At 27.4% G+C, this 15814-nt stretch overlaps 1 protein-coding gene across 4 annotated transcripts in view; it reads left to right on the top strand.

Annotated features, from left to right (window-relative positions):
- Window positions 1-15814, top strand: part of LOC101236342 (axonemal dynein light chain domain-containing protein 1) — a 75478-nt gene that overhangs the window by 26443 nt on the left and 33221 nt on the right. For all 4 annotated transcript variants that reach the window (XR_010636792.1, XR_010636793.1, XM_065791468.1 and 1 more), the window contains exons 8-11: window positions 2242-2411; window positions 3493-3585; window positions 3707-3773; window positions 12844-12881. Coding sequence is in view for 2 of the 4 variants with exons in the window: in XM_065791468.1 (XP_065647540.1) it covers window positions 2242-2411; window positions 3493-3585; window positions 3707-3773; window positions 12844-12881 (368 nt within the window). In the remaining 2 variants the exon portion in view is untranslated. The remainder of the gene's footprint in view (window positions 1-2241; window positions 2412-3492; window positions 3586-3706; window positions 3774-12843; window positions 12882-15814) is intronic.

Raw genomic sequence — 15814 nt, 5'->3', positions numbered from 1 at the left:
TTTACTCGGGATTTTGGGCCACAGTCTTCATTTTACCTCCAAAAATCACTAATTTACAAGTCAATAATTTTGAACAAAATTGGATAAATGAGACATTTCTTGAGATAATCGAGTCTTAAGAGTGCTATTTTTGGGTTTCTCAAGTTAAAATCTATTAGAGTACCAAATTTTAGGAAATTTCCCCTAGGAATAGTCACTTCAGAAAATCACTAAAATGCTGAGTCAGCATTATTTCAAGTGACGATATCTCTGAAACCCATTGGTATTATTTTTTTGATATGGACTGCAAGTGGTGTAAAAATAAACAAATTCTGAGACGTAAGGGTGTCATGGTCTGGATGATTTCATATATTTTTACCCTATTAATGCTTTTAAATAAAAATTTTTGTATGAGTGACACGACATAAAACCTGATGGTCTCTTTGGCTAACCATGATATGCATACTATTATGATTTTCTTAAAGAACAACTCAAACTATAGTATTTTTTTTATATTTTAGATTATCTGAATATTTAAATATATATATTTTTATAATTTTGTTGTGTGTGTGTTAATGATACAATAGTTTAAAAAATACACAACATTTTTCTAAACGCTTTACTCTAGCCAGAAATATTTGATGACTGCTATTTCTCATCAAAAATATATTAAATACAAGTTGTAGAGATATAATACTTTTCATCAAAAATATATTAAATACAAGTTGTAGAGATATAATACTTCTCATCAAAAATATATTAAATACAAGTTGTAGAGATATAATACTTCTCATCAAAAATATATTAAATACAAGTTGTAGAGATATAATACTTCTCATCAAAAATATATTAAATACAAGTTGTAGAGATATAATACTTCTCATCAAAAATATATTAAATACGAGTTGTAGAGATATAATACTTCTCATCAAAAATATATTAAATACAAGTTGTAGAGATATAATACTTCACTTGAAATACTCGCAAACAATTTATTTTCATAAAAATAACTACATGAAGTCAACAAATTTTCAACTTCTGTGCATGACTTTTGTACGTGACCAAACATGAACTGGGTTTAAACGTTTGCTGTAACTCTAATGATTTAACATTAGTACAATCCTGTAACTTTTTAGAAATTTTTACAGAAAATGTGTTCTACATTAAAGTCACTTGCTTTAATGTAGAACACATGTTTAAGAGAAAAAAACTCAATACCGGTATTACCAGTATTGAAATTATTCAGTACCAAAATACCTGTATTTAAAAATGATTTCAAATAGATTTTTTTTGTTTAAAGTTTGAAGTTTGAGGTATTAAACAATAAATCATGTAAAATTAACACAAAAAAAAGTTTTATGTTATCTAACTATACAATACCATAGCATGGTCATTCCTTAAGTTGATACCTAGCATGACACTTGCATTCAACAGTTATAAAATAAAATCTGGCAAAAAACACAGCTTTTGTATTAAATATAATTTTGATATATTTTATTATTATGATTATTCATCTCTTTTACAACTAATTTTAGAACAGCCTAGGTACCAATTTTATAATGTATTTACTGTATATTAGGTTTACTGTATGCTTTTATGGATACATTAATGATTTATTATGGTGGTCATTAAATTATTGTGATGATGGAAGGTTTACCAGTTGTGCTTTGAAAACATTTAGAATATGATTGAAACTTTATACTAATTATTATAAATATTTTGTAATTTTTTTGAATTATTCATTTCTAATGACCGAATAAATTAAATCAAATTTGTATTTGACTTGTAAAATAGACTTAACATTTTAATAATAATAAAAATGAATAACTGTTTAAGAGAATGTATATGTTTTAAAGCTTTAGACTCAGGGAAGCAAAGAATCTCTGAAATTACACAATCAATAAATATGTTAAAAGGTTGTTCAGAACAAATGTGTTAAAAGGGTGTTCAGAACAAATATGTTAAAAGAGTGTTCAGAACATATATGTTAAAAGGGTGTTCAGAACAAATATAAGAGAATAAAAATAATTGTATTGAGCTAATAGAAAGTGTGAACTAAAATTTTAAAAAATATGAAAACATTTATGCATATAATGAACTAGGTAACATTTTAGTAAGTCTAACCAAATTAGTACTTGTAGGCTTCACATATTTATGAAACTTTATTATAATAATTTTTAGTATAGTAGTGTTTGTAATCAAATTATTATCAAATAATTAAGTAATAAATAATATATTTTATATTTATTTATTTTAATTTAGATTGAAAGTTTGTTAAAACTTGTTCAGGATGAGCAGAAAATTTACAATATTGTCTTTAATGAGATAATTAGACAAGTCAGTGTAGATTGTTTAGAAAGAGGAAAGATTCTTGCTGAACTTAGAAAGCACTATGCTAGCTTGCTATATAAAGTTCCCATACACATAAAGAAGTAATAACTTTATTTATCAATAATTGCTTAATATTTGATGTTTGATAGTTCTCTATTTAATGTTTTTTATTTTTTATTTAGTGTTTGTTAGTTTAAAAAAAAGAAAAAGTATTAAAAAAAATGCTGGTTCTTTGCTTAAAAGCATTAAAAAAAGATTTTTTGTGTTAATGTTACCCTCCTTGTCGTCAGATATATCAGGGTGTAACCAACCAGTCTAATCTAAATCCATTGATATAAATATAAATTGTATTGATATGAAAATAAAGAGTTATTGTGAAGCATATATATAAATTTATAACTTACTAAATTACCTGAAATTCAATGATCCAGCTAAATAAGAGATAAATACAGTCTTTATAACTTGTTATGCAAATATTATTTTTTCACTTCCAACTTTTTCATTAAAGACAGGTAAAAAAATAAAGTTTGCACACAAAGAATATTTTGTAAGAAAGTTAATAAATGATTACATTTTGGTAAAGTGTTTTGTTATATGAGTATTGGCTGGTATTTTAGTCAGACAGCAAATTAATAAATTTGGGGTTGAATTAGTTTTGTTGCAGTTTTTTTTTTGTAGCTTTTTAAGACAAAGCTAAAAAATTTTTGTAGTTATACCTATCCAAGGCTAAGAGCCTGCCAGACTACTAATGCAAAAGTATTACAAAAATATAATGGGGACTAAATTAAAATGGCTCTTTAAGAAATCAGTTTGCAGTACACTTTTGAATTAAATCTTATTTAATCTTATTTGGAAATAAATTTGTTTCACAAACTTATTTCCAAACCTTGCCATAATAAATACATCACTTACTGAGCTGTGGTCATAAAATCAAAAGTTTTTTGCTTAATTTATTAGTTTATCCATTATAATTTTACTTTATATATTAAAGCCTATGGAAAAGTTCAACTGAAAACTACAATTCATTATATATTCAGCTAATTGTGTTACATAGTGTTATATAATAAATTATATACTCAAAATCATTCACAAACTAAAATTGAGGAAATACGCATAATTGTTGTTAGCATTTCTAATTTTATTATATTTTATAAAAAAATGTTTTTTAATCCCTTTTTTTAGTTTACATGATGAGATACTTGCGATAAGAGCTCTGGATAAAAGACTTACTGAGGAGCTAATTAATTTCAAGTCAACCATAAAGCATCTGACAAAGTACTTATTAACCAAATAGTTTGCTTTACATTACATTTATTGTAATTTTTTCACATAAATGTGATTTTGCATAGTATAGTTGTTATTGTATTTTTAACTTAAAATAAATTGTTTACTACAGTGAGTTACATGATGTGCAGCTCCATGATCAAGAAATTACTTGCAAAGCAATGGAGACTAAAGAAGAGGTAATAGAAATCAATACTAGATTTTTATATGACTTTTGATCATATGATGGCATAAACCATAATCTAATAAAAATAAAATGCGGGTTTTAAGTAAATAAAAAATAAAATGTGGGTTTCAAGTCAATACATTTTTTGCATTATTGTAATGAAAATTCTATTGTGGTTATTGATTTAAGAATTTTAACTCGATTTATATTGACTATTTTTTTATAAAAAAGTTTTTTTTAAACATACTTTAAATATTTTTTTATTTTTTGTGCTCAAAATGCACTTGTTCTAGTTGTTTATATAAATGCAAATAATTATAACAACTCGTATGTATGCATGTATATATGCATGTATGTATGTATGTATGTATGTATGTATGTATGTATGTATGTATGTATGTATGTATGTATGTATGTATGTATGTATGTATGTATGTATGTATCAACCCTCGGAATTAGGAAAAATGAGGTCGGCAGTAATTTGCCAATATTTTAATCTCAATATTTTAAAGGTCGGCATAATGGTCGGCAAAAGAAATTTGATACAAAGGTCTTACCATAAAAAATAAAAACAAGGGCGGCAATTTTTTGTCGACCTTAAACACTTAAAGGTCAGCAGTTAGGTCGGCATTGCCAAATGCCGATTCTAATTTCGAGGGTTGATGTATGTATGTATGCATTGTAGTATTATAATAAATGAACTTAATTTATGTGTAATATGAAAAATTTATTCTAATAGTAAAAAATTTTATTTGATAAAACTTTAAGAGAAGTTTTGTGATGATTTTGTTGTGTAACATTTTATAATTCTTGTTGGCATTTATGGTGCTTTGATTATAATGAAATCTTTTGAAACCTAACAATAAAACAACTTTTATAAGGTTTTTGCCTTATGCTCTGATTTAAAAGTTGTTTAGATTTATTTTTTTTATTTGCAAACAATTGTTTATGATTTAAAACCTTATTTAAATAGTTTTTTTTTTGCAATGGTTTTTTATTTAAAATAGTTTTTTATAATGTTTATTACTTTTTGTGTGAAATAGTTTTAAATCATATGTATTTACAGTCCTGTAATATATATATTAGACCGTTTCAAAATTGTATATAAAAAAAATAATTTTTGAACTTTATTTGGGCTACCCTTTGATTTGATGTGGTTTGTGGTCAGGAAAATTAGTTCAAAATTGCAAACTTAAATAATGTGTTTTTGGGACAGCTCAATTAAATTTACTTTTTAACAGGTCCCTATTATTTTGAAAAAAGAAGTTTTTTTAAAAGTGTGTCATGTTGGGTCTTAAAAGTAGCAAAATTATATTAAAATTTCAAAAAAATGATGATTTTATACTAGGGTCATGGCACCCCTAGGGTGAAGAAGCACCTACCGTGGTTTTTGAAAAAAGCAATAAATTTCTCATGTTTTTTTTGTTTATTTATCTTTTTAGTATTGTTTTATACAAAACTAACTTATTTCACTAATAAATAATTTTTAAAAAGATCTACATTTTAAAGATTTGAGATGTTTTTTTACCCGCAAAGGATTTTTTATTGCTTTCTTAAGAAAATCTTTAACAGTAAAAACAAGTTTGTCTAGTTTTTTTACGGCTTAAAACTTATATAATTTTTTTGATAAAAGTTTAAAATAGTTGTAAAAACATTAAATATTTTAAATTTTATCAAAAAATATTAGTATTTTTTGTATAACATTGTTTAATCTTTTATGCGGTAGGTGATTATGATAATTGTAACAGTTAGCACTTACCGTTTATAAAAATATTTTTTTGGACGTGTTTTATTTTGTGAAGTTTTCTCTCTAAAAAACCATTTTAGTTAAACTCAATTACCAATTAAAGGTGATTTAACCTTAGGGTAGGTAGTTCAACAAACGTCCGTTTGCGGCGGAAAACAAGGTCACAAAAATTGCTTTGATTTTAGTTCTACAAACTGAGGCAGAATATTTTAGTACCTGTCGGTAGATGCTTTTTTCTAGTTATTTACAAAAGAAACTGCCAATAAAAATGACACCATTTTTAAAGTAGGATTCCTGCTGATTACAGTGATCTTTTCGTTTTAATTTTAACACAATCCTTTCTAAAGTTACATCTCTTCAATGAAATAAGGTGAGTTTAATCTTTAGAGAATTTTTTTTGTAGATTAGTAAACTCAAATATTATTATACCTACTTCTAGCTTATTATATTACCTTTCTGAAAATGTATAATATTATAAAATATTTCATTGCCGGCCAATTTTAGAGTACACCTCTGTGAAGCTACTATATTCTGAAAAGTTTTATTTATTTTTTGCCAAAACTGGGGGCGTGATAAAACATTGTTTTTATAATAAAAACAATGTTTCGTCAAACCAAGTGATTTTAAACAATAAAATTTATTGTTTAAAATCACTTGGTTTCTAATCTTTCCCCATCTAGTATTAAAATTGAATAAATATGTATCCTCATCAACTATTAAACTAAATAAATATGTAATATACTGCCCATTTCATAATAAATTGTAAGTCACCTGACACTTGTCCATATCATAAATTATAATCATATGCCAGTCAACATATTTTCAATTACTTTTAACTTTGCAATCATGTCAGTCACTACAAAAAAAACTGCTTCTGATTTCAATGCTTATGTTGACTCCTTTAAAGTGGATAGTAATGCCAGCAAAGTTTTCAGAAATGGTTTTGCAATCTACATCTACTTGTTAGAGAAAAAAAAGATAACAAAAGCTAGTGTGAGACTGCATGAAATACTGTCTTCACATGGGTATGAATGTAATATTGGAGCTGTTACAAGCCTTAAAGAGAATTTTTTTAGAAATTAAATATTTCAAAAAGAGGCTCAATGAACTATGGTGCAAATTATCAGACCTATTGGAATCACCATTTAAAGTCCCCAAAATGAAAGCCCAAATAGTTATGCCAATGGAAATAGAGGAATTATTGCAAACTGGAAATGTGGTGACAGTTAACATAGAGAATGCAAAGAAATTGAAAACAGACTGTTCGAAATGTCCTAATTTAAGAAAATCCCTAGTACTGCAAAAAGAAACAATGGGAAAACAGACCAAATACTTGAAGGCAAAAAGTTTGCTAAGTTCAGATAATGTACGCATAAAACGTTTAACCCAAGACCTGAAAAGGAAAAAAATATTTATCGACAAACTCAGACAAGAGAAAAGAAAGTTGAAGCTAGAAAATTCTTTATTAAATTCACGTTTTGAAAAGTTGACATTAAAAAATTTTAAGAGGACTATTTTGAATGCAAAGAGAAAAAGTAAAAGAGCTGATAAACGCATAGCAAGCTAACACAAAAGCTGAAAGAAAAAAAAGAAGAACTTAAAGACATTGTCAATCGGGGCTTGGCATTGGATGATCTCAAAAGTCAATTGGACCGCCCACAGAACAACTCACCAACACACATTTTTACTACAAAGTCATATAACAAAAGACAACATAAAAAGCAAGTCAGATATACAACACATATCCGTAAGTGCATCTATATGTGCCTTCTAAACCAAGTACCGATAAAAAATACTGGGCAAGTTATTCGTTTTGTTGTCAAAGAGCTGACTGGTTCACGTGTTTTGTATGTTGCCCAACCAACACAGACTGCACAGATGGCATATGAATTAGGTGTTATCTTAGATATACAAGTGGCAGAACACCTCTATTACTCTACATCTGCTGTAGCAACACTCTCTTGGGATGCGACAACTAAAGCTGGGGTTCATGTCAACAAATGTCACATAGCTACTTCTGGACAACAGCTAACAATACAAATTGCTGAATTAGCAGGTGGCAAATCAGGGGACTATATGGTGCAGCTAGTAAATTCTTTTCAGGACATTGCATCAACTTATTCAAAATTTACAGGTATACAACAGCATATTATACTTAACAAATTTCGCAACACCTTTGAGTCTACTCTTACAGACAGAGCAAAAGTAAATCACTGTATTAATCAACAACTCAGTGACATGTTTTGCAAGCCACTAACTGAACTCAACTGCAATGTTCATCCTTTAGATGGTCTGGCAACCGAAGCTCGGAAAATTCTACGCAAACTTGACACAAGCTACAATGTTACAAGCCAGGTGTATGGGAATGAGTGTCATGCTGCGAATATGCTTAATGCTGTGTCTAAATTAAAGTAACTTTTTTTATATCCATATATTTTTAATTTTAGGAATTAGTAATAAACATGATTATATGATAATTACGGATATATATATAAATAAAAGGTATTCTTTTTGAAATTTAGATACAAAATGAAATCTGGTGACCCAGCTGGTTTTAAGACATACTTAATCAGCAATGGTCTGAAACCTGGAGTTATTGTTCGGTATGTAGGGAATCGGCTGCATATTCTATTCCATATGGCAGGCACTGTTTACCAGCTGAAAGACAGTCTCATCACATATCTCAAAAATATAATGCAGCTGCATTGAGACTTGCTCTCCTGGGTGATTTTAACAATCCAAAAATTATGACTCAATTGAGAGTTTTAGGTAGGTTTGCATGTCTTTTTATCTAATAACTATCCATTATATAAGTTTAATCATTCTTAATTATTATATAAGCATTGTCAACAAGATATCTTTTTTTTAACAAATTCATTTTTATCTTTTTTTCACAGGACTGTATGGCAAATGTTTGACACATGGATGACACAATTTTATGAAAACAAAGAGAACAGAATTTAGAAATGGTACATGTAACATAATTTACATTTAACACAGGTTGATAATACAGATTTAATTTTGGTTGATATCCACAGTAAAAAAACATATTTCAATTAATTTTACTTGATGCAAAAATTTTAAATGTATGTACTGAATAAAAAAAAATCTAATAAGTTAACTTGTTTTTATTTAACAGGTTCCATTATTTAAATCATGTCTTTGTTGGCTTACAGAAATAAAGAATGACACATTACTCCTGCTTTCATTGCCTGTGGATTGTTTTAGTTGTGAACTGGTACAAACAGATACTGTACTTGTTTTACTTAGAACTGCAGAGTCTGATAATTATTTTAAAGAAATTGCCAAGTCTCTTGCCGAAGGATTTATTATAGTTTTAAAGAGGCAACTAGCACCATATCTCTCTGGTGCACTATCCAACCCCAGTAGAGATGTAATTAACAGTACACTAGAAGCACCAGTGCATAATATGCACAGCAAAAAAGCTCTGGGTATGATGCACTGAGTAAGAGAGCTCATAATGCTACCACTGGATTTCTAGATGGTAAAGTAAAATGCAAAATCAATAAGACCTTTAATTGGTTGATGCAGTTGAATCTGTCTAAACAAAAAGATATCATTACTTTTGCCATTAAACAAGCAGTAGCAAACAGAAAGCTGTTGCTTGTGAGGAAGTCTGAAATTGATGCTGCTGCCAAGTTACGTCAAGTAGAAACTGCTCAAAAACGGGACAAAACGGAGAGGAGAAAAATAGAAAGAGCAATAAAATTAGATTTAGACAAAAATATAGAACCAAAAACATTTGCCAGTTTTTCTGATGAAACAAGAGACATTATCAGGCAGATATTGAACAGAGATCCTGGTTTGCTACAAAGAAGCATAAATCATATTTGGGATGTAGAGGGGAAAGATGTTATTTTTATGGGAAGTATTCATTCCTTTTCATCAAAAAAGAACAACAACTTTATCAATGTTGAATATTTGAACAATGAAAGAAAAATATTTTTAATAAGTGAATTTCTTGCTGACATTGCTTTGGGAGACATTAGCTTCCAATAGATACAATATCTTAAATTTTTTATGGTTTTCTACATTAGTAATTGCAATCCATTTCTTTAAAATAAGTTTTTTTTCATCTGTACAAACAATATTTTCATGTACATTGTTTTTTTTATTTTAATAAAGTTAGGTGAGGTTTTTATTATAATATATTATATAAAGTCTTCATGTAACTCTTTTTTTACCTATTAAAAAAAATGAAGTTTCCAATTATGAATTTTCTATCCCTTATAACTTTTTTAAAGCTATTATTGGAATGGTGAATGTTTTTTATTTTGTTTTTATTGTACATTCTAACTTTAACGTTTAAAGTTTAAAAACTCAAAAACTCATTGTTGAAAGAATTTATAGCACAAAATTTTTCACTTTTAAAAATTGATAACTTTTTAGCAAATTTAGTTAGAGAAAAAAGGATTGCAGTTTTGGAAATCGTTCATTCTGCTGTTTTCAATGATATATGTCATTAAAAAAAAAAATGAGTTTGATTTTTTTGTTGAACTACCTACCTAGGGAGTATTTATTTGATATGTTTTTATACTTTATTTTTTATGTGAAATGAATTCGATTAGAAAAATGCAAGGTTCAAAAAAGAAAAAAATTATTCGAAAAAAGATATTGTATACAGAAGAACAACTGCATGCAGCACTTAGAGCTTTAAATAAAGGTGAAAAAATTTTATGTGTCAGCAAAAAGTTTAATGTTCCTGAAAGTATCTTACGCGACAAATTATTTGGTAAAAGCCAACCCAAACGGCAAAACTCTGGCTTTAAATCATATCTTGGAGAAGAAATAGAGAATGAATTGTTTGCTTGGTTAATGCAGTGGGCTAACATGGGTTTTGCGATAACAAAAAAGTTATTAATTAAGGCGGTACAAAAAATAGTTATAGGGCGAGGTATAAAAACACTATTTAAAGATGATATCCCAAGTGAAACCAAAAAAATGGTTTTATAAATTTATGCGTCATCATAAGGAATTATTGCAAAAACGAGCAGAGCATATTAGTCGAGCTAGAGATCTTATAAATGAAGCATCGATAAGAAAATAGTTTAATGAGGTGTATGAATTATTAGGTGATGATGCGCAATACCTTAATGATCTATATCGTGTTTTTAATTTAGACGAAACTGGTTTTGAGTTAGCTCCAAAAACTGGAAAAGTAATTGGCATTAGAAGAAGAAATGTTTATGAAGAATGCAACAACAGCGATAAGGAAAACCTTACAACTCTATTTTGCGTAAATGCAAATGGTGAATTTGCACCATCATTAACATTGTACAAGTATGCTTGAATGCCAAAAACTATTGCTGCTGCCGCATCACCAGGTTGGGGACTCATTAAAAGTGACAGCGACTGGATGACCGCCAAATGCTTTTATGAGTACTTCACAAATGTGTTAGTACCACATTTGAAATCTATTAATACACAATTACCTATATATATGTTCATGGATGGACATCGCTCGCATCTGTCTAAAAAGCTCAGCATGTTTTGCTCTTCTGAAAGAATTCATTTGATTTCGTTGTTTTCTAATGCTACGCACATCTTACAACCATTAGATGTGTCAGTTTTCGGACCAATGAAAAAAAATGGCAGAACATTTGTCGGCAATTTGAATTGGATAACGATTTTAATGAAATTCGCAGAGAAAATGTACCTATGTTGTTGAATAATTTTGTTATGGATCCAAATATGAAAAAAATATTATTAACGGATTTAGGTCGACAGAAATATTCCCATTTAATGCAAACAATGTTGATTATAAAAAAGTAATTCAGCGTATTAAATTGAATTCCTTAATTGATAATAATGAAACGAATCTTTCAAGCCATAACAACGTGGGAAACATATTTGAAAACAACGTTGCACCTGAAGTATTGCTACATTTTGAAAAAACGGAAATAAAGAATGGGGAGGTAAAAATGACTTCAGAGAATTATTTAATTTTTGGAAAAAACTTAAATTTAACGATAGCTCCAAACAAACTATAAATTTAGTAGAAGCCAACAATAATGTATTGAACAATGAAATCGGTAAAGAATCGTATTTAGATATTAACAGTTCGCCAAATGAAATCGTATCTAGTAATGCTAGCGAATTTGGAAAAAGCGTAATAATTGATGAATCCGGTGAAAGTAAAGCAGCAGCAGATCCACCAGATTCAAATAAACAAATAATAAAAGATGTAAACCCATTACCCAACTTTCTTTTATGGCCAAAACAACCAATCATGAAAAAAAGGCTGAAACAAGTTGAACGATCACCGAGCGTTGTAACTTCAACCAAATGGTTAGAGATTCAAATAACTAGAGAAAATGCAAAGGAAGAAGATATCAAAAAAATTGAACATAAAAATAAAGCTGCTGAAAAAAAAGAATTGAAAGAAAAAGAGAAACAAGAAAAATCTAAAAGAAAATAAGCTGTTACAAAATAAAATAAAAGACAAAAAAAAAAACATTACAAAAAAATTTAAAAAGAAAAAGGTTTAAATTCAGAAAAAAGCTTTGGTAGAAAATTTTAGAACCAATGTCTTTTTTGTTTTGTAATCATATTAAATTTATGTATTTATTTTTTGATTTAAATAAATAAAACTAAAATTTAATATATACGATTTTTTTCATAAACAGTAGGTGGAGAATCGATTACGGTAGGTGGTGCTTTATAACGGTAGGTGAAGAAACATACTAGATCTTACAAAAAATTAAAAATAACATTAAAAAAATAACTTTTCTCTAATTTAGTTAATAATTGAGTATAAAATATTAATTCGAAAACCTTAAATAAAAATCTGTTATGGTTTTGGAATTTAGAAGTTTTGAAGTTAAAAGTTTTCTTAAAGTCGTGGTAGGTGGTGCCATGACCCTACAATTATTATTTTAGATTTAATTGCACAAAAACTATGGTTTTTTTATCTAGAAATAAAAAAAGTACATTTTTACAAGTTTTTAATAAAAAAATTTTAATTTATTTTTTATAAAACAATTGTTATTTTTGAAATTTATATATTATTTTTCTTCTTTTGAGTACCAGGTTGACCTACTTTTAAGGAACTTATGATTTACTTTTTTTCATCAATTAACAACATTTAAACATCTAGCCACTTAGTTATAAAAAAATATTTTTTTTGAACTGGTCTAATATATATACATATATATATATATATATATATATATATATATATATATATATATATATATATATATATATATATATATATATATATATATATATATATATATATATATATATATATATATATATATATATATATATATATATATATATATATATATATATACATTTTTTTGTTTATTAGCTAGATGAAGTGCTTAAAGATTCTCAGGCTGATGCTAGGTAATGTACCACGTTAAGTACCTTATAATTTAAAAGTAAAAATGTAAAAAGAAGTAAAGAAATGTTTTAGGTTATTAAATAGTAAGTAGAAATATTTTATTTTATAATTTTATTTTAATTTAAAATTTTATTCTTGTTTGTAAAGAGAATAAATAAGTTATTTGAGTTATATAAAAGTAGTAGGGATGCGTCAAATGTTCTGCAAAACTAAACGTTCTACTATTTTGCCTAACATTTGGTTCAGCCAAACCCTGGCAAATGTTCGTTCAAACATGCAAAAAATCCAAATTTTGGAAAACATCATATGTTTTCTTAGGTTAGATTTTCAATTTAACTCATTTGTATCAAATCTGGTAGTTACGTAAAATAATTTGAATTTTAGTATAAAATTTAATAATAAAATGAGTTAAAATGTCAAATAGAAATTCAAATAAAAAAGTTGTTTTATTGAACATGAGTCTGTTTAAAGATATGTCTGCTGTGGCAAAAGATTGTTGCTGTGGCAAAACAAATAAATATCTCGACTGTTTCTCCATTTATGTTTATGATATATAATATCTTGATATGGAACTCTATGAGTATTATGGAGTTCCATAATAATACTCCTATTTATTATGGTTTTATTATTGTATTATCATACTATGTAATAGAAGTAACAAATTATTAGCTCTAGTCTTTTGTATAATCAGTTATGTAAAGAAATAAGATATCAAAACATAAGTGAAATTCAATTACCACTTGTTGCTCTCAAGTTATAATGTATAGCATTGATTTTTCACCACTTTCTGGTGAAAGTCTGTTTCTATTAGGTTTATAAATGTTGCCACATGTACTAAAAAGCCTTTCACTTTCTACAGAACAAGGTGGTGCTGAAAAAAACTTTTGGGCTATTTTTTTAAAATTTTTTTAAAGAGTTTCCATCACTTTTCTACCATAGAAGTGGACTTTCCATTGCAAGAGGGAGTTCTAAGTACTCTTAAATTTCCTTGTTTATGATGTTGAATATTGGAGTTTGATCTTTTCAATTTTTTGCTATTTTCAGTAATTACAAAATTGGAATCATGTGTATTAGTTAGTTTGGAGACTAGCAGGAAATATTTTTTAAATTTTAGATAAGCTGGTTTTATAATTACTTCAATTGTGTTACTTACTGTGGGTTCTTCACAATTAGAATCAGAGGATTCAACTTCTAAATTATGTTGTTGCATTGCTTGTATTTACTCACTTATCCAATTTTTTATTTTATTCTTATCTTCCTTTTGATATGGTAAATTATCTAGGGTAAAAAAAAGTTGAAAGACATAAATACTTATTATGTAAAAATGTACCCAGTCTTTTGTCTACCGACTCATTTAATTGTTCAACTAAAGAAATTATACAGAGCCAATAAACTAAAGTAATTATACAGAGCCATAATCAAAGGAATAACATCTGACAAATATGCTTCACGTTTGCTAAGGTCAACAGTTAAAGTTTTAAAAACTCTAATATATGAAAAAATTTATCAAATAAATCAATTGGAATGAAGTTAATGTTGATTGGGTAGCATGATCTGCTGTAAAGATTGCCAAAAGAACTCTTTGATCAAGCGTTCTTTCAATTATATCACAGGAACTATTCTAACTTGTAGTAACATCTTGAACTAAGGTATGCTTTTTTTTACCAAGTTGTTCCTGAATTGCTTCTAATTTTGTTGCTGCTGTTGGTGAATGGTGAAAATGAGTTGCCAGATGTCTGCAGCAAGCTAAAATATATTTCACAGATTTTTGACGCAAAACTGAGTCATGTAATACATAACTGTATTGTATGTATAAAACATGGCATTGAATTAAAACTACTGTCTCTAACACTAGCTACCGTATTGGTAGTATTATCATGTAAAACAATGTGAATTTTTGTGTGTGGAATTTCAAAACTTAGTAAACCTTTATGTAAATATTCACTTCTGTTTTTTCCTGTGTTACTTTCTGGAAAATGCATAACTCAGAGTACTGCTCTCAGTTGGAAAAATTCATTATTGAGCCAGTGAGCTGTCATGTTTATGAAGGCAACATTTGAATTATTTGATGTCCAAATATCAGTTCTATCTGCGAGTTGTAACTCGCAAATATAACTCGCAGCAGATAAGTTACTCTTAATAGAATTAAATAGCTCATTTTATATTTGCAGACCAATATTTTCACTAAAATAACTCCTACTGGTTATTTGATAATTAGAGTACAGATTGATGGAGCAACAGATTTTAAAGTAATAGTATTGACTAGATAGTCCAGATTCGTAAATCAGGTCATGATAGGTTTGATTTTTACCTCCCACTTATATTTTACTCGTTTTCAATGTTACAGAAAATGGTAGAAAGTAATGATCTTAGCTTCATTAGAGATCTAATTTAATATTTCCTTTTGCAATGTTCGAGCATTTTATGCATATAGCATAACTAAGTCTATATATATATAAAGTTGGCTTAAATCTTTTGGCCTTTAACATTAAAGTTTGTTTTCATGTGTGTGTGTTTTTTTAAACTATAGGCTTTTAAACTTGGTTCTGTTCTATTATTTATCTTTATTTTATTTAATAATGCGGCAAAAAGTAAAAAAAAAAATATGGTGAGCAAATATATCAACCTACCTTAGAGCTGTTAACGTATGCCAATCATATATTTATTTCAGCATTCATCCGAGTCATGTTTTACAAATGTGGAAAATATTTAGCAAAAAGTATTTGTATTAAAATTAAAAATATTTTTGTATAGGTAATGGGCTGAAAGATTAGGATACAGATATATCTCAATAAATATATATTTAAACTTGTGAAAAATCTTTCAACAAATCCATAAAAACATAAAGTCTTAAATTAATATATCTTTAGAACACCTATTTAAAATATATAAATGATATATAGTTAAATATTTAGTAAAATAATAAAAAAATAAA

This window comes from Hydra vulgaris, chromosome 02, assembly GCF_038396675.1.
Source record: "Hydra vulgaris chromosome 02, alternate assembly HydraT2T_AEP".
NCBI classification, from domain to species: Eukaryota; Metazoa; Cnidaria; class Hydrozoa; order Anthoathecata; family Hydridae; genus Hydra; species Hydra vulgaris.
Note: the sequence above shows the minus strand (reverse complement) of the source record. Positions and strands in the feature narration are given on the sequence as shown.